This window comes from Amaranthus tricolor, chromosome 13, assembly GCF_026212465.1.
Source record: "Amaranthus tricolor cultivar Red isolate AtriRed21 chromosome 13, ASM2621246v1, whole genome shotgun sequence".
NCBI classification, from domain to species: Eukaryota; Viridiplantae; Streptophyta; class Magnoliopsida; order Caryophyllales; family Amaranthaceae; genus Amaranthus; species Amaranthus tricolor.
Genome location: NC_080059.1, coordinates 1316319 through 1338291, shown reverse-complemented (window position 1 = coordinate 1338291; position 21973 = coordinate 1316319). Strand labels below are relative to the sequence as shown.

The 21973-nt window shown below is 35.7% G+C and overlaps 4 protein-coding genes across 9 annotated transcripts; 2 read left to right on the top strand and 2 right to left on the bottom strand.

Moving 5' to 3' along the window:
* The first annotated feature begins 338 nt into the window (after nt 1-338).
* On the top strand, nt 339-2697 carry LOC130798472 (UDP-glycosyltransferase 74G1-like). Of its 2 annotated transcripts, none has more exons than XM_057661470.1 (2): nt 339-1136; nt 1736-2697. In XM_057661470.1, exons 1-2 carry the CDS (start codon nt 468-470, stop codon nt 2453-2455), a joined length of 1389 nt encoding a protein of 462 aa, XP_057517453.1. In that variant the 5' UTR covers nt 339-467; the 3' UTR covers nt 2456-2697. The 2 variants fall into 2 exon arrangements, with proteins under 2 accessions (XP_057517453.1, XP_057517452.1); XM_057661469.1 differs by having other exon boundaries at nt 1718-2697.
* Nucleotides 2698-3562: 865 nt separating this feature from the next.
* On the bottom strand, nt 3563-7245 carry LOC130798470 (probably inactive leucine-rich repeat receptor-like protein kinase At5g48380). 5 transcript variants are annotated; one of them, XM_057661466.1, is made up of 3 exons: nt 6691-7245; nt 5181-6171; nt 3563-4837 (listed from the first exon to the last, which is right to left on the bottom strand). In XM_057661466.1, exons 2-3 carry the CDS (start codon nt 6063-6065, stop codon nt 3821-3823), a joined length of 1902 nt encoding a protein of 633 aa, XP_057517449.1. In that variant the 5' UTR covers nt 6066-6171; nt 6691-7245; the 3' UTR covers nt 3563-3820. The 5 variants fall into 5 exon arrangements, with proteins under 5 accessions (XP_057517449.1, XP_057517451.1, XP_057517447.1 ...); XM_057661468.1 differs by having other exon boundaries at nt 7003-7245; XM_057661464.1 differs by having other exon boundaries at nt 5181-6106; nt 6691-7179.
* Nucleotides 7246-7828: 583 nt separating this feature from the next.
* LOC130798215 (uncharacterized mitochondrial protein AtMg00810-like) lies at nt 7829-8185 on the bottom strand. Its single transcript, XM_057661105.1, has one exon. It carries the CDS (start codon nt 8183-8185, stop codon nt 7829-7831), a length of 357 nt encoding a protein of 118 aa, XP_057517088.1.
* Nucleotides 8186-14241: 6056 nt separating this feature from the next.
* On the top strand, nt 14242-19200 carry LOC130798469 (TPR repeat-containing protein ZIP4). Its single transcript, XM_057661463.1, has 5 exons — nt 14242-15632; nt 16804-16993; nt 17077-17109; nt 17199-17819; nt 17908-19200. The coding sequence occupies exons 1-5, from the start codon at nt 14326-14328 to the stop codon at nt 18559-18561; spliced, it is 2805 nt and encodes a 934-aa protein (XP_057517446.1). The 5' UTR covers nt 14242-14325; the 3' UTR covers nt 18562-19200.
* The last annotated feature ends 2773 nt before the right edge of the window (nt 19201-21973 follow it).

Sequence of the window (21973 nt, the reverse complement as noted above, 5' to 3'; positions counted from 1 at the left end):
TTGACCTGTTCACAAATTGTATTCATTAGCAGATTATCATCATCATATATAATATCAAGTGTATACCGCTCACAAAAACTATAATTAGAATCCGAGGAAAAAATAAAAATGACACGTCACGCTCACAAAAACTATAATTAGAATCCGAGGACAAAAGAAAAATGACACAAGAAAAATGACACGTCACTTCCATAAAGAAAAATACGACCTATTTTGATTTGGTAGCTTAGCAAACAACTCCAATATGGAAGATTTTTATAAGGTTTTATGATTTTGATTATTTTCTTTATTTTATTCATTTATTATTATTATTATTATTTTTTGTGATTTTGTCTTTTTTTGTTGATTTAGCATGATTGATTGGGGATTTTTTTGGATCGAGTAATAGCCATTATCAAATATAAAGTTGACTCCCCAACTCAACAAATTGTCATCCCCAAAAATTGAGAAAGTAACATCCAAAAGTAATGGAGAACACAAAACAACCCCAAAAAGCCCATGTTCTGGTGGTTCCATTCCCGGGCCAAGGCCACATTAACCCAATGCTTCAATTTTCCAAACGCTTAGCTTCCAAAGGTATCAAAACCACCTTAACTCCCACAATCTATATCGCCAAATCCATGCACTCCACCACCATACCTACGCATCACGGCCCGCCCATCCAAATCCGGCCCATTTCCGATGGCTATGACGACGGCGGGTACAACCAAGCTGAGTCTACATCAGCCTACTTAGATGACCTCAAATCCCACGGTCAAAAAACACTGGCCCAACTCGTGGAGAAGCTAGCCCAAGAAGGTGAACCGGTTAAAGCAATTATATATGATGGGTTCTTATCTTGGGCCTTACATGTGGCCCGCCACTTTGGCCTTGTTGGGGTGGTGTTTTTTACGCAAGCTTGTACTGTAAATAGTGTTTACTATCATGTTCAACGTGGACTTATCCAGCTACCAATACCGGGTTCTGGCCCGATGATGGTTCCTGGAGCACCGGAGCTTCTTCCGGCGGATCTTCCTTCGTTGGTTGAAATATACGGGTCATACCCGTTTTGGTTTGATGTGGTTTTGAATCAGTTTTCCAATATTGATCAAGTGGATTGGGTGTTGTGTAATACTTTCTATGATATGGAAAAAGAAGTGAGTTCACTTCAAAAATTACTCCTTTTGTGTTATATTACAACTTACAATGATACTTGCTCTCTAATTGATTTACTTTTTATATTTTTTTAACTTTTAACTAAGTTAATATTTTTAGATTATGATTTGAATTATTTAATTAATAAACTATTAAATATTAATAGTATATAATTGGGTGACAAAGAAGTACAATTCCTCCATCTTTATTATTTGCACCCAAGTCTAATTTAACGCTATTTATTATTTTATGGTATTTTACGTATTATAGCTATTATGATCGACTAGTAGTTAGAATAAGAGAAAATACAGATTGAAAGATACATAAAACTATTACTTATTTATTTCTTTTAATTTGCATCATTTTCAATTTTAAATTATATAATTTATTTTACATCATTTCTTTATTTTGAAATGAACTTTACCACTTTCTTTTAATCTAATCAAATACAATTAAAGGCTCTTTTATATTACATCAAATGAGAAAAAAACCTAAGAACAACCCAAATTTTTCTATAAAATTTGTCCTTATCAATTTCTTTAATGCTAATTTATACATTTTAAACTTTTTTATTTTGATATAGTTAAATGATTTATTGAAGGTGGTTGATTGGATGGCTGAAAGGTGGAAAGTAAGAACAATTGGACCCACAGTTCCATCATATTACCTTGACAAAAGACTGGACTATGACAAAGACTATAGCATTCAACTCCTCAAGCCAAACACGGCCATGTACGAGACTTGGTTAGCCAACAAATCAAAAGCTTCAGTCATTTACGTGTCTTTTGGAAGCATGGCTGAGTTATCCAACGAACAATACGAAGAACTAGCATGGGGTTTAAGGAACAGTAACCAAAACTTCTTGTGGGCAGTAAGGGAGTCCGAGCAGTCCAAACTTCCTAAGGGATTTATAGACGATGTTTCGAAACGTGGCTTAGTAGTGGGTTGGTCGTCGCAACTTGAGGTGTTGGCTCATGAAGCGGTAGGATGTTTCGTAACACATTGTGGGTTTAACTCGATCCTCGAGGCATTGTGCCTTGGGGTTCCGGTGGTGGGAATTCCACAATGGACAGACCAAGGGACTAATGCTAAATTAGTGGAGGATGTTTGGGGAGTGGGAATAAGAGCCAAGAAAGAAGAGAATGGGATTGTGAGAAGAGAAAAGGTGGAGGAATGTATTAGGGAGGTAATGGAAGGGAAGAAAAAAGAGATTAAGAAGAATGTGGCTAAATGGAAGATGTTGGCTAAAGAAGCAATAGATGAAGGTGGAAGTTCCGATAAGAATATTGAAGAGTTTGTGGCAAATCTAGTGGAATCTTAGTAATCTAGTGAAATCTTTGGCCACAATTATAGTTCAATGAGCGAAATACACCGAGTAAGTAAGATGGTGATGATGAAAAGAATCAACAATTTGTTTGTTTTTACAATTTCATGTATCCAATATCTTAAACTTCGGTTAGATATAAGTCTCTTCATTACACCAGATCGAAGTAATGAAATGTTGTAAAAGTAAAAGGTTGTATTTGACTAATATTTGATCTAAGCTCGTGTTGGATTGATTAATTTATATTTATACTTATAGTATTTGTTAGTTGCTTCTACCCTCTACTTCATTAAGTTTATAACTAGTAAGTATGTTGCTTAGTAGGAAGTAATACCTAGTAAGACCATCTATCTGGTTTTTAGTCCCAAAAAATGGTGAGTAGTCGTTCACATTAGGACAAGATGATGGGTCAGTGGCAACTAACACCAACAACCTACACCCATGTATTGTAGGCTAAATGCCAAAAATTCTACTCCTTTCTTCAGTACATCACAATCTTCTTCCCTGCATTGTCGATGGTAAATCGTATCGTGCCAAGTTATGCCGTGAACAATGTGTGTCTTGCCATGCTTGGCCGCCAAAAGAATAAAGTCGAACCATGGTAAATGACTAAATGTGTAATGTTGGGCCGCCCATATGCTGTGTTTATGAACAGTTGTGTGTGTCGTGCCTCGGGCAGCCTGCGTTCCAGTTGGCCCACTTCCATTTTTAAGCAGAATGTGTTTTTCCAAGGTTTAAATGCATTTATGACATGATTTGAATCCTAGACCCTACGACATTGGTTTGAATAATACATGGGTTTTATGGTTTGTTGATCATCAAATTCACATGAAGTTCTCTTTGGTTAAGTCCAATATAAACTTGGTGCAAACTAATTACCACCCCTTACTCCCCACCGTATTGTTCCACTCTCCAACGTATTAACCCACACTCCTTACTCTCTACTCCACTAATTCACAATCCGATAAAGCAAAAAAACAAATGCCTTCGGAAGCCATTAAACAAGAAGAGATGATGCTGGAAATTGAAGTGGATAAACGCACAACTCACAAGTCAAATGCAGAGGAAAAGCAGCGCGAAGCTGTAATAATAGACGCGTATCAATATAAAAATGGCTTATATATCTAAAAACTTGAAGAATATCAGTGATTTACCAATCCCACAGCTATCAGCTATGTTTGCATGTGTTCAAATGATTTTCACAAAAACTCGAACCAAATAAAAATCTTATAGCTTATATATCTACATAATAAAAATTCCAAAACATAAAAATTCATGTACACAAGCATATATAATGATGAAACAGCACAATAATATTTACGTTTAGGTCGTGTTGGAAATGATACCTTGTAATTGAATCTTTCACTTGTCAGATCGCGTTTCATCTTGCGCGACCATGAGCTCCCGTACGTCATCAGCATCACCACCATCAGTTGGCAACATAATATCAGCATCAACGGAGAAGTGATATCTCTCCCCAATAGCTCTTAGAAGTTGGTAAACTTCAAACATTGAAGGTCTCTCCTTAGGATTTGAGGATATGCAATTATAGGCTACTTTAAGGAATTGCACGAGTTCGTGGTCAACACCCTTCGCTAGCAATGATTTGTCGATTGCATGCTTTAAATTCGAGCTTCGTGAGAGCTCAGTAATCCAATCCACCAAGTTACCCTTAAAGCTTTCAGGGGCTTTAGTCACGTGAGTTGGCCTTTCTCCGGTAACTAACTCGAGGAGGACAACCCCGAAGCTGTAAACATCCCCCTTTGGAGTAGCTACCAAAGTTCGTGAGTATTCTGGTGCCACATAACCCAAATCTCCAAACTCTTCAATCACGAAGGTGCTCAAGTGTGTATCAACGGGGTTCATGAGCCTCGCAAGGCCAAAGTCGGAAATTTTTGGCTCAAAATTGGTACTTAGTAAGATGCACTTGGAACTTATCTTCCTGTGAAGGATGCGAGGATTGCAATTATGGTGAAACCACGCTAAGCCTCTAGCTGAACCTATAGCTATTCTGAGCCGTGTCGGCCAATCAAGTAAGCAACAATCATCCCTCTTATGCAATTGATCATGAAGTGTACCGTTGGGCATGTACTCGTAAACCAACAGCTTTTCCTTCCCAGCAATACAGTAACCTAGGAGGGGAGCAAGATCCGAATGGCGAACACGTCCAAGAATAGCCATTTCTGACAAAAATTCTTCCTCAGAACGTTGACTGTCCTGCAACCTCTTTACCATGTACAGACTACCATCTTCAAGTTTCGCCTTGTATACAGTTCCCATACTTCCTTCATTGATAATATTTTGCTTACTGAAGTTATCCGTGGCCTTCATGAGATCACTCAAACGCATTTTTGCAATAGAATCCGCAAACATGGATACCTAGACATTATAAATATCATTTCTCAGCATGATGAGTGCGGAAAAACCATGCTTTACTAGTAATATCAATATTCAAACAACAACATTTTATTACCCCAATGCCATTAAATGAATCCGACCTATGGGGGTTTGAGGGGGTCGAAATAACAAGGAGGTTATTTCCGATTGACCCCTAGTAGTAAACATCATCCGTAACTAATCATAAATAAGAAGTGCACATGATTTAATGAGTGAGTTTGATATAGTTCATATAAATAATTTGATATAGTAGTAAACAAAAGAACTACGAGTCTTTGGCCCATGAAATAAAGGATGTTAATATAAATAATTTGAACTGACTTGCCTTGATTTTCTTGGTCCCTTTAATACTCTTTGCCCAATCGTTTCCTTCCGGATCTTCATCTTTCTTCTTAAGTGACACTCTTCGAGACAAGAAAAACATAGCTAAGACAACTGCAATGAGAAAAACAGTCACCCCAGCTACCGCACCAGCAGTAATTACCGTAGTCTTAGACTTTCCTGATGCTGCACATGATTTCAGAGAAGACCCACAGAGCCCTCGATTATTCGAAAAATCAACATCAACAGTAGAATTGAAGTTTGGTATTGGGCCAGTTAAGAGATTATTGGCAACAGACAATCTTTTGAGGCGGGAAAGTTGGACAAGTTGGGGTGGAATTGGTCCTGAGAATCTGTTATGATCAAGTTGGAGGATATTGAGATAGCTACACTTGGAAAGGTTCACAGGTAGCTCACCCGAGAACCTATTCGAGGAAAGATCAAGTGAAGTTACATACGGTATAATGGAAGAGATATTCAAAGGAATCACTCCATCAAGATCATTAGAAGACAGGTCTAAAAGCTGCAAAGATTTGCAATCAGAAATCCCAAGAGGGAAGCTGCCCTTCAATCCCATTCCCGATAGTCGAATGTTTAACACCCTATACTCATTTGGAGCCCAACAATCTATCCCAGTGAATGAACAAATGAACCCTTGTGTAGTATTACCAAAATTCCAGGTTGAGTTTAAGATTTTATTAGGATCTTGCAAAGATTCTTTTATGGACCTCAAGCATGATACATCATCCTCATCCCCATTGATCAAACCACCCATTAGTAATAATACTAGAATAGCTACATAAATTCCAGTAAAATGAGTCAAGAATCTATGATTCAACCCCATAACTTGAGATTGTTGTGTAATACTACAAATCAGACCTAACAACATCACCCGAAAACCCCGAGTTTCATAATCTCCTCAAAAAAAAACTGCAAGAATTTGAATAGAACACCTAGTCATCATCTTGATCTTGATCTTCATTCTTATATATTCCCTTTCAAAACACAAGGGAAGATCAAAAGCAACAAAACATCATTATTCACTTTCAAGCAAAATTAAAGAACAATAAACATCGTGATAGAGTATATAATATATTATATAATATATTATGGGGCTACAACTATATGCTGAATAATACTAAACCTTTCGGTTAAGTTGATTCCTTAAGACGATACTAGGACATGAGTTTGAATCTTACCCACCCTTATTTAAAGTGGAATGTTAAGAGCCATACACCCTTCTAGCCTAACTTCTAACCTACGGGGCTATCATACGATGGAACGTGATAGAGTATATTACATATTAATATGTATCATCAATTAAGCTTTTGGTTGAGCACTTGAATTGGTTCTTTAACACATCAAACAACACAATTATACCAATTTACCCAAGTCATAAAAAACCATTATTTAAAGAAAATAAACTGAAATTCAATGTTAATTGATCAAAAGATACAAAATTGCAAGACTTGACAAACCCAGAAAACATGTAAGAAAAAAAATGCTAAACTCACCTCGGATTTGCTATAAACTTGACACCAATGACCAAACTGAAATACCCATCAAATATAACAACAAATTACAACAAGAAATAGCAAATTTCATGAGGTGTGAACAAATATGAACAGAAAACATTTGTTTAATATGCATAACAATAGACTGTTGACTTGCCAACTGCAAAGACTTGACTTTATGATGTAGAAAAATTCCCCCTTTCATTTCCTTCATTTCAGAAATACTTTATCAATTCATAATAATCTAGGTAAATTAAGGCAATAATGGAAAATCAGAAACATAATTTGCCACTTGGATTGAGAAAAAAGTACCCTTTTTTCCAAATTGGGAGTTGAAACAGGAGAAATTAGCCCAAATACAGGGAAAGAAAAAGAAAAAAAAAAGATGGTAGTAAATTAGAGATGAAGGTGAAGAGTTGAATAGCTCTCAAATTAAGTCTTTGTGTTCGTTTTATTGATTTACTCTGCAAAAAAGGTACAAGTTATAAACATAATTATAACATTTAAATTTCCAAGTATCCTCCTAATAATACTGAAATTGTTCTAAATTATTTGTCTTTACTCCCCTCAAGTTAGAGAGTGGGATCTTCAACACCCAACTTGCGTAGTGTGTCTTGAAATTGTCTAATCCTACAGCTTTGGTTAGGATATATGCAAGTTGTTCTTTGGATCGAACAAATGGAATATTAATTATCTTTGCTTCAAGCTTCTCCTTTATGAAATGTTGGTCGACTTCTACGTGTTTCGTTCTGTCATGTTGAACAGGATTCTCTGATATGCTTATTGTTGCTTTGTTGTCACAATTCAACTCACTATTGTTGTGTTGTTTGAAACTGAGCTCTATCAGGAGTTTTCTTATCCAAAGTACTTCAGTGATCCCTTTTGCTATCCTTCTAAATTTTGCTTCAGCACTGGATAGAGCCACTACTTTTTGTTTTTTACTTCTCCAAGTCACAAGATTTCCTCCCAGAAGTGTGAAATATCCCGATGTTGATTTTCTGTCATCGCTATCACCTGCCCGTTCTGCGTCTGTGTAGGCTCGTAAGCTTAGATGTCCATTTCTTCGAAAGAAAATTCCTCTTCCTGGTGTGCCTTTCAAGTATCTTAGGATCTCGATTGTTGCTTCCATATGTTGTGCCTAAGGTTGATACATAAATCTACTAACTATCCCAAGTGCATAGACAATATCTGGTCGTGTGTGGGATAAATAGATAAGCTTTCCTACTAATTTCTGATATTGCTCTCGGTTGGCTGCTTCCCCTCCTTCTATTATTTGTAACCCATGGTTAACTATCATTGGAGTCTCAGACGGTTTGCTATCCAACATCCCTGTTTCAGCTAGATGGTCTAGTACATACTTCTTCTGGCATATGAAAATTCCCCTTGCTAATCTCAGTACCTCAATTTCCAGATAATATTTCAGTTTTTCAAGATCCTTTATCTCAAATTCATTGAACAATTTATTTTTCAACGATTGTATCTCATCTTTTATCATTTCCTGTGATAATCATGTCATCTACGTAGATGATAAGACATGTTATTAAATCTCCATTTCTTTTGAGGAACAATGTGTGATCTGAGTTGCTTTGATGTTATCCAAATCTTCTCATTGCAAGGGTAAATCTGTCGAACCATGCTCGAGGTGATTGTTTCAAGTTATAAAGAGCCTTTCGTAACCTGCACCCTTCATTTTCCCCAAAGTTTCCTGTAAACCTTGGTGGCGCTTGCATAAACACTTCTTCTTCAATTTCTCCATGTAAGAAAGCGTTTTTAACGTCAAACTGATGCAGGGGCCAATCTTTATTAGCTGCTATTGAAAAAAGTATCCTGATGGTGTTAATCTTTGCCACTGGGGAAAAAGTCTCAGAGTAGTCGATCCCATATGTCTGTGTATATCCCTTTGCAACTAGCCGTGCTTTGTAACTCTCAATTGAACCATTACTCTTGTACTTAATTGTGAACACCCATTTGCATCCTATGACTTTCTTCCCTTTCAGAATAATACATCTTTTCCATGTTCTATTTTTCATTAGAGCTCCAATTTCCTCTTCCATGGCTTGTTTCCATTCTTTGCTTCCGAGAGCTTCTTCTACTGTTCTTGGGATCTTACTTGAGTACAAGAAAGCTTTAAAGGCTAAGCTAGATTACACCATGGTTCCACGATCTTCCATATCAATCGAATATTTTGACCTTTGGGCTTCATATTCTAGATCATGCCTTTTTGAGGGAATGCCTCTAGTACTTCTTGGAGGTAATTTGTATCCCACTGATTCAATCTGCTCTTCTCTGTTTATAGGATTGTCACCATTACCATCATCATTCTTACCATCATCATTCACACCATCATCCTCCTGTAGGTTCTTAATGATAGGATTGTATTCAATGAAATCAATAGGTATGAAAGGAGAAACAGTTACCTCTTTAGGATCATTAGACAGGGGTAAAAGTTGTGGTTGAGATAGTGGCAGCACTGTTGTTTCAGAGGCAGTCTCAGTGGCATTGTCCCCTTGTTCTTTGCGATCTGTGTTACCTATTAACCAACTTAAATCGTCTTTGGTATTCTCCCCTCGACATTTAAGGTGGTGGTACTAGGAGGAGTCTTTTTGAAATTCACAATCCATAGTGGTATACATATGGTTTGTGAGAGGATCATAACATCTATATCCCTTTTGGTGCGTCCCATATCCTACGAATACGCATTTGACTGCTCGGGGTACAAGTTTAGTGCGATTCTGTTTAAGAAGGTGGACATAAACAATACATCCAAAGATTTTTGGAGGAAGAGAGTGGGTAAATATAGAGTTGGTGTGTAAGGAGAGAGTATTGAGAGAAGTTTTGTATTTAAGACTTTTTGTGATTAATTGTGTTTGTTTTATTGATATACAGTGCAAAAAAGGTACAGATTATAAAGGAAAACACCTACCATCACTAGTGAAAAAATATGTCTGTTGCATGACATTTGCTGCGGTTTTTAGCAAACGCAGCATTAAATAGCATAAAAAATTAGGAAAAAAAAAGATTAAATGCTGCGGTTTTATGTGGCCCGCAGCAATTAAGTTCTTATATGCTGCGGTTTTAAGTTGGCCCGCACCAATTAAGTTCTCATAAATTAAAAACCCACCTTTTAACGTTCCATTTTCATAAACCCTCATAGTACTGTTGCATAAACCCACGAAAACACGAATAGTTTCATCGTCTTCTTCCTTCAAGCTTCAATTTTTCTTCAAACCCACAAAATTTCATCATCTTCATCTTCATCTTGCTACTGTCTTCACACACGTCTTTAACTTGCTACTGTATTCCTCTTGCTACTGTCTTTGTTCCATTTCTTTAAGGTTCCATTGTTTGCTTAAAAAAACCCATGAAAAAGTTTGCTTCAAACCCACGAAAAAATTTGCTTCTTCTTCACTGTTTTCATTCTTCTTCATTTGCTTTAAAAACCCACGAAAGAGTTCAAGGTATTTCGTTTGGTTTTTGTTTTTTGTTTTCTTGTTTTTTGAGAAATGGTTACAATTACTAATTTTGCTTTTCTTGTTTCATTGTAGGTCACATTGTAGCTATTCTTCATCTAGATACACAAGGTAATTTCTTTTGATACCAATTTTCATTATTTTCAAATTTTTAGGGTTAAATGATGTTGTTTATTATTTATAGTTTAAATGTGATTTTATTTAGAATGTATTAGTTGTTAATATTACATTTGTCCAAGTTTATATTATTAGTATGTTAATTATTTTGTTTTATATGTATGAATATTAATATGAATGTTAATTAATTAGTTGTCCAAATTTATGAATGTGATTTTATTTTTATTGTTTTTATATGATGTTAGTATTAGTTGTTAGTATGAATGTTAATAATGGTTATTAGAATAAATATAATTTGGACAATTTAAAAAAAGTTGTATTATTATTAGGGTTAATTAGAGTTAAAACAATGTTGTTATTAGAATATACATATTTTTTGAACAATTTATAGATTATGAGGTTAATTATTGTAAATTAGGGTTAAATGAATAATTATTACTTAATTTTGTGGTTAAATTAGGGTTAAGTATATATGTTAAAAAGTGATTATTAATTTTGTTTTGAATTAATGAACCACACTTAGGATGAAAAAGCTCATTCTTGGATGTATGGAAGCATTGAATCGTCAGAATTTATTGATGGCGTATTAGAATTTTGTAGTATTGCGGTTGAACATCAAGTTTGGATGGGGGGAATTGATTTTTATTTCCCATGTGTCACTTTTGGCAATGCATCAAAGGTAGATAGTGTTCATATCCTTAGGGAGCACATACTTCGACGTGGGTTTAGGCCTCAATATCATGTTTGTGTCTGGCATGGTGAGGAGGGAGTCTACAAAGAGAAAAGTGTTGTTGAGGATGTCAATAATGTGGCCGATGTCAATTAGGATGTAGTAGATCGTGTTGATGGGTATGACTTATGAGATAGATGAAGAGAATGTCGATGAGGATGTGGATCGTGTTGATGAGATGATGGAGGGAGTCGAGCATGAGTTAGGAAGGAAAACGTTCTCGTGTTTTTGACTTGTTGATAAAGGCTTCTCAAAATCCTTTGTACCCTGGATGTACAAAGTTCATCAAACTAACAGCAGTGTTGACAATTTTCAACATTAAGTCAAAGTTCAATTGAAGTGACGCTAGTTTCACAATGTTATTAGAAGCGTTAGGTGAGATGCTTCCTGAGGGAAATGAATTTTCAAAGTCAACATATTATGCCAAAAAGCTCATGTGTCCTTTTGTCTTAGAGTTCCAGAAGATTCATGCGTTTCCGAATGATTGTGTATTGTATCGGAATGAAAACGAGAACTTAGAAGAGTGTCCTAGGTGTGGGTTATCGCGCTACAAGCGTAAAGGGGCTCGGGATGCTAAAGGGCCCCCGGCTAAGGTATTGTGGTATCTTCCAATAATACCTACATTCAAGCGCTTGTTTTCTATAAAGAAAGATGCGTTAAATTTGAGGTGGCTTGTAGATAGGGTGAAGAAAGATCACTTGCTCACACATTCATTTGATTCTCCGGAGTGGAAGAGTATTGATAGGTTGCACAAGACTTTTGGGGATGAGGTTCGTAATTTAAGGCTCGGACTGTGTACGGATAGAATGAACCCATTCGGCAATCTTAGTTCTCAACATAATACTTGGCACGTTCGCGCATAAAGTAGCTAAAACTTGATTTGTTTTGCACGAAACTTGACACACAACACTATTTGGTATATATTATTGTGTTGAAGTGGTTAGAATTGAAAATCATAGTCATATGTTAGAAATTACATGCTAAGTTGCGATTTCAAGAGTTTTAAAGGCTTTTTTGGCACTAACATCTATTTTCTCTTAGTGCTTTCGACAAGATTATAATACCGTTGATTGCGGCTATTATACTCTCAAATACATGGACGATATCTTACAATCCGTGAAGGAGGTTGGAGTCGAAAACATTGATGCCGTAAGTATTTATTACGTTCTTACACTATAATATTATATATTTACTACTATTGGTAAAATCTAATGTTTATGTATCAATTAACTTAATATTATATTATACGTTTTATACGACACTCCAAGGTAAACACGCGCTTTGAGAGATGGGGAAATGCGCGAATTGAAAGACAGGATTGTCGCGTATCTTGTTAATTTTTGTTCTTGGTAAATAATGTAATTAATTAGTTTAGATTTAGGACTTTAATTTGTATATGTACATATTATTATATATACGATCGAGAGTTTACAAAGAGATTATTGGTGATTATTGGTCATAATTGGTGATTATCATTGGATTATTACATTTTACATTAATCATTGTTTATTACATTGTACATTAATCATTGGATTATTTATTAATATTAAACGAAAAAAGAAAAAAAATAATATGCTATATGCTGCGGGCCTACTATAATCGCAACATATAGTGTTACATATGTTGCGGTTTTAGGAGGCCCGCAGCATGTAGTCTTACGCTATATGCTGCGGTTTTGTTAAGCCCGCAGCATCTAGGCTTTTTTTGTGCTGCTGTTTTAAACTGCAGCATTTCAAATAGATCATCTGCTGCTATCACTAATGCTTTGGGCCTAAACCGCAACATATTATGGTAAAAAAAACCGCAGTAAATGAGCATTTTTCCACTAGTGCATAATTACAAAATTTAAATCCCTAAATATCCTCGTAATAATAATACTGAAATATTGTAATATGAGAAACTATACCTATTTAGTTTATTCTAAATTATTCTTTCCTTCAGAAGGCTTACTTGCAATTATGCGACAGATGTTATACTGCATTCATAGGTCTCTTGCAGTTTTGTTGGTTTGGACTAGTCAAATAATCTGCTCCCTCTTTGAAAAATTATAGAAGTAGTATTTTCCCCAAATTTACTCCATAGGCAATTGATGAACAAAAGCTAATCGGTGAACAAATTTGAAAAGTGGGTAAATAATACAAAGATCAAAAGATGAGGTGTTTGACAATTCGCTGTTGGTTGTTGGCTGTTTGCTTTTTAGTTGGTTTGTTTGACTAGCTAGAAATATTGACTCTTTTTTGTTGGCTTTTAAGCTATCTATTTGTGGAGATGTTTGGTAAATTTGAGTATAGGTTGTTGGTTGTTTATTAGAGAAAAAATGGGTCAACAAGCCCAAAGCCAACTAAAAAAGCTAGCTAAGGCCAACTAAAAAAGCTAGTTAAGGCAGCTTTTTCATTTTGGCTTAAAAGTCAGCTTTTAAATTGCTTTAAAAGCCATTTACTAAACTTTTTTAGCTGTTTGACCAACCAACAAGCCAAAAGCCAACAAAAAAATTATGAGCTAAGAACCAAACACCCCCATAAGTTAAATAGGAGTATATTGATGATAATTAAAGAGATAGGATGAATTAAGGTAAAACTAAAAATATGACAAATTTAATGGGATGGGCTAAAAAGAAAATGAGGAGTATTTGATGAGGCATAGAAAAACTCTTTAAATATTCCCTTTTGTTTGTAACTTTTGCTACAAATACAAATCTTGTGCAAACCAAAGAGAGGGGTAAAAAGGTAAGAGAAATGATTTGTGGGCCAAGTGATTTACATGATTTAATGAATGAAAGCTTTGGGGCATTCATTAGTTTTGGCCAATTTAAAAATATTAACATGATAAATAAAAATTAAATAGATAAAACAAATAAAATATTAACATTTAGTAAATAAATCAATATCCCCACTTTTTTTGATTCAGTAGTAAGCTAAAAAATTTATAGATATATAGATAGAATTAATGGAAAAGAATTCAATTATCATGCTAATTCAAGGTTCTCAAATCAATATGTAAGAGGTGTTTATTGGAGTTATCGAGTCATCTCGTTAATTTGGAGTCAGGTGTTTCAAGTCCGTTTAAAACTTGTATCTTCATTGCTTTTTAATTAATTGTAAATTTATTTTGAATAGGTTCAAATCGAATTCGATTACAAGTCCTGATAAATATTAAATCGTTGAGTCTGTTTTAGATCAATGCAATTTAAGCTAGTTTATCCTAATTTTGCTTCCAAATGGCGCAACTATTTTTCCCTCGAAAACATTTTATTGGCCCACCTCTCCACAAAATTCACATTTCATTTCCCGGCAACAAAATCCACCATACCAGAAAACAATGAGAATTGCAGAGATTAACTCACCAGATCTTCGTCAACAAGATCCAATTTCTCTCATCATTAAACAAATCGAATCAATCGTCAAACAATCCGAACTTCTCTCTCCCGAAAATTCTCATCCTCCATTACCTTCATCACTTTCTACTTATCTTCGTCAAACCCTAACACAACTGAGTCAACTTGGTCATCACTCGTTCTCTAACTCGGTGAAGCTTCAGTTATGGAAGTTGAGTTACCGTCTATGGAATTCATGCGTCGACCTTACAAATGCAGGATTAAAAGGACATGTGGAGCTTCGTCATTGTGCTGCGGATATGCTCGCAATTGCTGGAGATGTTTCTGGAGTTCCGTCTTCTGTGATGAAAACGGCGTCGTTTTATTATAAAACTGGTTTGATTTGGCATGATATGAGGAAATTTGATTTAGCGAATGAGTGTTATGAGAAAGCTACTGAACTCGTTTCGAAAGTTGACATTGATTCGATTTCTGACCTAGGAGAGAGAAAATTGTTTCTTGAGATTAATGTGGCTAGGGCTAGAACTGCGTGGGAGGTTTCGGAGCGAAATGTTTCGATTACGCTGTTGAATCGTTCGAAGAAGTTTTTATTTGAAATTGCGGAGAATTTTAGGGTTCTTGCGGAACAATATTTGATGTTTGGGAAAGCGACTTTGATGAAGAGCGAAAATTGCGAAGGAAATGAAGCTTTGAAATTGATGAATGAAGGAATGGAGTTGTGTGAGAGAGGGCTAAAAGTGGTGAAGAAGACGGATGAGACTCTGAGTTTGAAGAATTTGAGAGATAAAACGCTGCGTTTTATTGCGGCATTGCATTTGCAAAGGAAGGAATTTGAGAGTGTGATTAAATGTGTTAGGGTTTTGAGAGATTATAGTGGTGCGAAAAGTAGTGATCAACATCCCAGTTTGAGTGTTTTAGCAATGAAAGCGTGGTTAGAGTTAGGAAGATTTGGCGAGGCGGAGAAGGAGTTGAGGGAAATGGTTATGAATAAGGAGGTTCCAGAGAGTGTATGGGTTTCCGCAGTGGAGGCATATTTTAAGGCTGTTGGTGTGGCGGCTGCTGAGACGGTGAAGAGTGTTTTTCTAGGGTTGTTAGGGAGATGTCAAGTTAGTGCTGGTGCTGCAGTTCGAATAATTTATAGGGTGTTAGGGGAGGGTACTGGCGGAGAAGAGTCGAGGATTAGAGAAATTATGGCGGAGGAATTAGTTTGTGATGAGAGGGTAGTGACACTTTTTCGTGGAGATGGAGCTGCAAAAGAAAGAACGGCCTTACATGCTGTCTTGTGGAATTGGTGAGCCCATGAAACTACTAGTATAAACTAGTCTATGCTTTTGTGGTTCCGTTTGTTAATTTTAAAAATAAAAAGGCTGATGATATATTATGTGAATTTGTCGATGATATATGCTATTAAGGTCAATCATAAATAAGCTCTTTGTTTTCATTAACAAGGGCAATGTTGCATACATCAAACCACCCAAAATCCATCTAGGTAGGAGCCATTTAAATGGCATTGGGGTAATGGAATGTTATTGTTGTTGACTTGTTGTTAACAGATCAGAACATAAATGCATTAGGGTCATGGAATGCTATTGCTTGGACTGTGATATGCAGTTTCCCTTTAATGTTTCATGTCTGTCTTTCATGGGGCTTTATCATATCTGTGAAGCTTTTTAAAATGAATTAGCACGTGATTTTCATCTTAATAATAGTATGTATTCTTGTGGACGCTGCTGCTACAAGGTTGTTATAGTTTGGTTGATTTACTTGAGCTCACTGAGAACCCCTTATGATTTTGATCTCTTAGAGACCCTTAGATTTGGTAGATATTATGGGTATATTCTATTGTTCTTCTAGCTTGAAAATATTTCCACTTCATGTAAGTTTTTAAAGCTGGAAGCCCCAACTGAATTCTCCCATGGAGATTCAGCTATTCGAGGGTGGTTACTGTTATCTCGGAAGAGAGAGGAGATTAGGAACAATAACTAGGGTATAACTTAGTCCTACAAGTTACAACCCACATGAGTTGGTCATCGGATACCTTCTAATTCATGTAATGCTTTCATTTTTTGGTTGTCTTGACATCACTTCCAAGCTGCTTGCTGAAGGATTTGTAATTTTTCTATTAGCGGGATACACTGGGTATGATGACGATGCTTGTAGTATTTCATGATAAAGTGCAAGTTATAGTTGACTGGAAGAGCTTTTTGAGGAAACTCAATAAGCAAATGATTGTGATACATTTATATGAAGCCGTCAATTGGTTGAAAAATCAAAATGAGGGCAAAATTTAGTCCACGAAGCATGGTCTTTTCTTTATTTTACATGGGATTTATGTAGGAATTTCCAAATGTTTTTCTGATTTTCATGTGTTGATTTTCCGACTTTGTGCGCATCATTTTTGAAGAGGACTATCCCCTTTGGCAATTCTCATTGTTTTGATCAACTTGATTTTCTCTGAGCAGTGCTGCAGCTCATTTCAAGTCAAAAGACTATGCAGTAAGTGCAGGGTTATTTGAAAAAGCTATGCTTTATGTACCCAGTGGCACTGAGAATAGAATTCTTCAAGCAAAGGGTTACAGAGTTCTGTGTTTATGCCACCTGGGTCTCTCCCAGCTTGAGCAAGCTAAAGAATACATCGATGAGGCTGAGAAGGTTTTGTATATTATGTTCAGCTGCTTACAGGTTGAGCTATAAAGAAAATTTACTGGTGCTGATGCAATATTGTTTGTATGCAGCTTGAGCCAAACATATCCTGTGCATTCCTGAAGGTACAATACCTTTGCAGAGGTTGCTTACATCATCCAAAAAAATCCTTTCTTTCATGCGCTTACTGTAGGAATTTATCTTATTCGAGCAGTTCAAAATATACTTGCAAAAGGAGGATCATGCCGCTGCCATTGCTCAGATGAAAGCAATGATGAATTGCACTGACTTCACTACAGAATTCCTTTCTCTCTCAGCACATGAAGCTGTTGCAAGTCGTGCTCTTCCAGTAGCGGTTGCCTCATTATTTGACCTCCTTAACTTTTACTCATCAGGAAAATCAATGCCTGTTGCTGAAGTAGCTGTGTTCCGTACCATTCTTGCTATCCTTATACAAGAAACTGGTCATGAGCTTGATGTCTTGAAATGCATGAAGAAAGCCCAAACTAGGCTAACTGAGCTAGGGCCTGATAGTTTCTTTGGGAAAGGAGAGGTTGGAAGACGAGAACGAAACTGGATTGCAACAAGTGCTTGGAATGTAGGGATACGAGCAGTTCGGGAAAATAACTATGAATTATGTGAAGAATTTTTTTGTTTGGCAGCAAACTTTTATGATGTTAAGATCAATGGGGAAGTAGAAGGAAACAACGTGATGGTTTGCAAATCAATCGTCCTGGCTGTTTCTGCTATGGTAGCCACAGAGAAGAAAACAAACGCCATATTGTCTGATTCGCTGTTAAAGAAAGCTATAGAAATGCTAAATCGATCTATAAAGGTATGCTTATTTTTAGCTTAATGTAATACAAAGGTACTTTGATACATTCTGTATGATTCGACTATACTAAAGCACGCTTTCTTTCCAGTTGGTAGAAGCGTCATCCACCACAGAAAATCTGGAAGACTGTCAAAACAGCAGCCTTGATCCAGATTTCATGCTTGCACATATGTTAAATGCATATGAACTATATGGAAGGAGTAAAGATTTTGAATCGCAACAGCTCCTAGTGAAGAACTACGTCAACTCAAAGGCATGCAATCCAAAGCATCTACTTCACTTAGGTCTTGCTGCCTCACAAGGTCCACATCTAAATCCTGAGGTAGCAACACTTGTTCTGAACACGAGCCTTTCTGCTCTGCTTGCTTCACCTCTTCCAGACTACAACAATGTCGCTTTAATTATAAGACGGTTAATTACCATAGCTGTGCTTTACAAGGGAGACGCGGATGATGAAGTGGTATACAATCTATACAAACAGGCTTATCGGATAATGGTGGGACTTAGAGAAGGGGAGTACCCAGTTGCCGAGGGGAAATGGCTTGCTACCACCTCTTGGAATAGGGCAGCAGTCCCTTCGAGGCTTGGACAGGTTGATGGTGTAAGGAAATGGACGAGTATGGGGTTGAAACTTGCAAAGAAAGTACCAGGAATGGAAACTTACATGGCATGTATGGAAGACTACCTTGCTGGTTATGAGAAGAAAATTCTAGAGGATCAAGAGAACAGGCGCAAGCTTTAACCAATTTCAATTACAAATGACAGGAAGATGAGTTGAGGTAAATACTTTGTAAAGAAAGCATATAGTAATGAGAATACTTGATGTTTTGAATATGGTTGCGTTATTTTGTGAATTAGAAAAAATGACTGAAAAGGGGAGAAAGGGACATTAAAGGATATTATGGATTTTAGCTTTTTCCAATTGCAATTGAACCAAATATGCATAGATAAGCAAGACAAGGGGAGGCGTCTCATAGGGAGAAAGCGCGATTGGCTTGAACTAGCCTTTAAAGAATAGGGCTTCGATCTCACCAAAAATTTTCCTATTGCCCTTATTAGTCATAGGAGGGAGATTTGTGTATATAGAACCCTCTTTTGTGCAAGTAAATTTGGCCATAGTCTTTATCGATGTGCGTGTTGGAATGTACTTCGGCTCTTTGAGTCCATCATGTGGTCATTTTGGGGACATTAGGGTTTCTTAAGGCATGTGGTGACTCAATGAGACTTTTAGTATCGCCTTTTAAATGTGTTTTCGAAAATTTCTGTAATGCCCAAGAAACTTGAATAGTAGCCTATGAATGGAGTCATTGAGACTTATTCAGGTCACTAATTACAAATTCTTGTGAAAGACAGTCTCTTTGAGAGATTATCTCTAATTGGACTGACCTATTATATATATTTTTTTAAAAATATTACAAGTACGCATTAAGAATGATGTAAGTAGACATTTAAGATATTGAAAGTAGACATTAAGGATACGGTAAGTAAGATTAAGGATAATGTATATAAGCATTAAGAATACGGTAAGTAGACATTAATCTTTAATGGGCTGGATTTGAGATATGTCTCTCAAAGAGACGGTCTCTCAAGAGACTAGCTGCTAATTCACAAATTCTAAATCCTTCAAAAGTTTTGCCATGCTCTGTATTGGTTTTAGAAGACATATTTGGATGGATCTAAAGGCCTGCACAAAGCAGATAAACACCAAACCAAGGAGCTGCCAAACCTCAAATTCAGCATGAGAAGCAGTTGGATGGACATGTTGCCTCAAAGAGCACAAATCTGCAATAAGAGCATAAGGAACTATAAAATCTGCACAAACTATAAAGGCCCAAAAAGGAGGCTTCCACTTGAAGAGAGCGCACTGAGATGTATTGATGTTTCCAAGTGTTTTAAAGCAGTTAAAAGTACCTAATTATTACCAATGGATCAATGATTAAATTCCAATGGATTTGGCGAAATTTGAACAAAAACCCTAATTCTAGAAATAACAATTAAAAACAATCACTATAAGAGAGATTTAGTGTGGTTCGTCAAATATGGGTAAATATGGGTTACGTCCTCTCCAATGTAAATGTGTTATTGATGTAATATGAAGCTTTCTTGAAACTTAAATTGAGGTTTTTATAATGGGGTTCAAAGAGTTGGAGAATACAGGATGAGAGATCACGAGTCCCACAGAGAGAATATGAATTAAGAAAGGGATTAGCACACCTTAGTATTGTGTATTCATAGATTATAACCCAATAACACTTACAATTACTGAAGAGCAAAAAACAAAATACAAACTTAACAAAGATTAATGGACAAAGTCGAGTCGACTTAAGGTACTAAAACGAACTTATTTTAATACACTTCTTCTGGGCCAGCTTTTCCTCCTTCACTCTAATGACTTTTCTTATTTGGCATGAAAAAGTATTATCTGTATCAGAAAAGAAAATCAGTTGGTATATGTTAGAAAATAATTAAATCTTGCTTTTGACATAGGCATAGTTTTCATTTAATGAACATGTATTCATATACATGTCGACTAGTATGTAGATAAGCAATAGGCGAAAGTATTTATATATTTTTGAACGATGGATGTTGTTATGCCTAATTAAACATAGAATTGGGTCACGTTGGCACGGTCCGTCTTGGCCGTCAAAGACATGACATGGCGACGCAACATGACACATGACTTGAAAATAGTTTGTGGATTGTCAACTTTAGCACAATCCATAATTAATTACAAATTGCTTAAATTATTATTATTATTATTATTATTATTATTATTATATATTATAAAACACTTATATATAAAACCGTACAAGTTACAAAATTACTATTACATAATAACAAATATAAAATTATTTGAATAAATAAATTATACAAATATAAACATTTAATGAATTTATAATACGTACACAATTATTTACTTTGTAATTTAAAGCGGTCAAAATAAAAATTAAAATAAATATATCAAATTATTAGACTGACATGTGGCTTGTGCAACTCATTTTAAGTACTCAAGCATGACACGACATGTCTGAGTTCTGGCACGCTATATGAGCAGCTCAACACAACATAGTTTCTATGACATAGTTTTTATGGTTATAAATAATACACCTGATCCATGGCGAAGGGTCGAGGAGGCCCATTTTATTTTTAACCTTGCCTCTCGAGATTATATATATATAGGAGAAATTCAATGAGAATGGTGTTGAAAATGAGAAGGTTAAGAAGGACTCTATACCATTGATTTCACTAAAATAAAAAAATCTATGGTCACGATAGAGCAAAAAACACATAATTGTAAAACTATATTGCACAGAATATTAACTATGACATAAATTTTTAGAATATTCTTACTTTATAACATAATATCTTTTTTATATTTATAGTAACCAAATAAAATCAAACACAAATCCTTCTCAACCTTCTTATTTGATCCTACATACTTTCTTCGGTTTTCAAAGGTTGCTACATTTACTATAGCAACAGAAACCAAGGAGAAGATATCTTACTCATATTGCCCCTGATTTGAAGTACGCAATCGAAACCCTAAAAGAAATCGAAACTTGATGCACAATCGAAACCCTAAAAGATCGAAATATACTCTTCAAACCCAAAAAATTCAAATTCCCACATATTCCCACAGTAAAACCCCCATACAAGTTGAAAAGCAACAACTATATTTGCACCCAATGATTGATCGAACATCATAATTGAAAAGATGGAGAAATTTTAATTGAAAACGCTTAACAACTTCAAGGTTTTAAGGTAAAGAGTTCATGCTTGGAAGAGAGATAGTGGGAGAAAATGAGTTTATTCAAGGTTGGGGATGAACTGGGACGACTTTACTACCTTTAATGCTTAATTAATTTTAGTTGGGGAATGAAGGAGTTGGGGAATAATTTTTCTTTTAATGTTTAATTTTAGTACTTCATGAATTAATGAAATGGGTTGAGAATAATTTTTTTTAATGTTTAAATAAGTAGGGTAATAAAAATAATACTAAGGGTAAAATAGTACTTTTAATAGTTTTTTAACCAAAAACAGAAAGTGTAGCAACTATTAAAAACTTGAGGAAGTATATATATATATATATAAAAGAGAGAGATTCAATGAGAATGGTGTTGAAAATGAGAAGGGTAAGAACTCTACACCCTTGA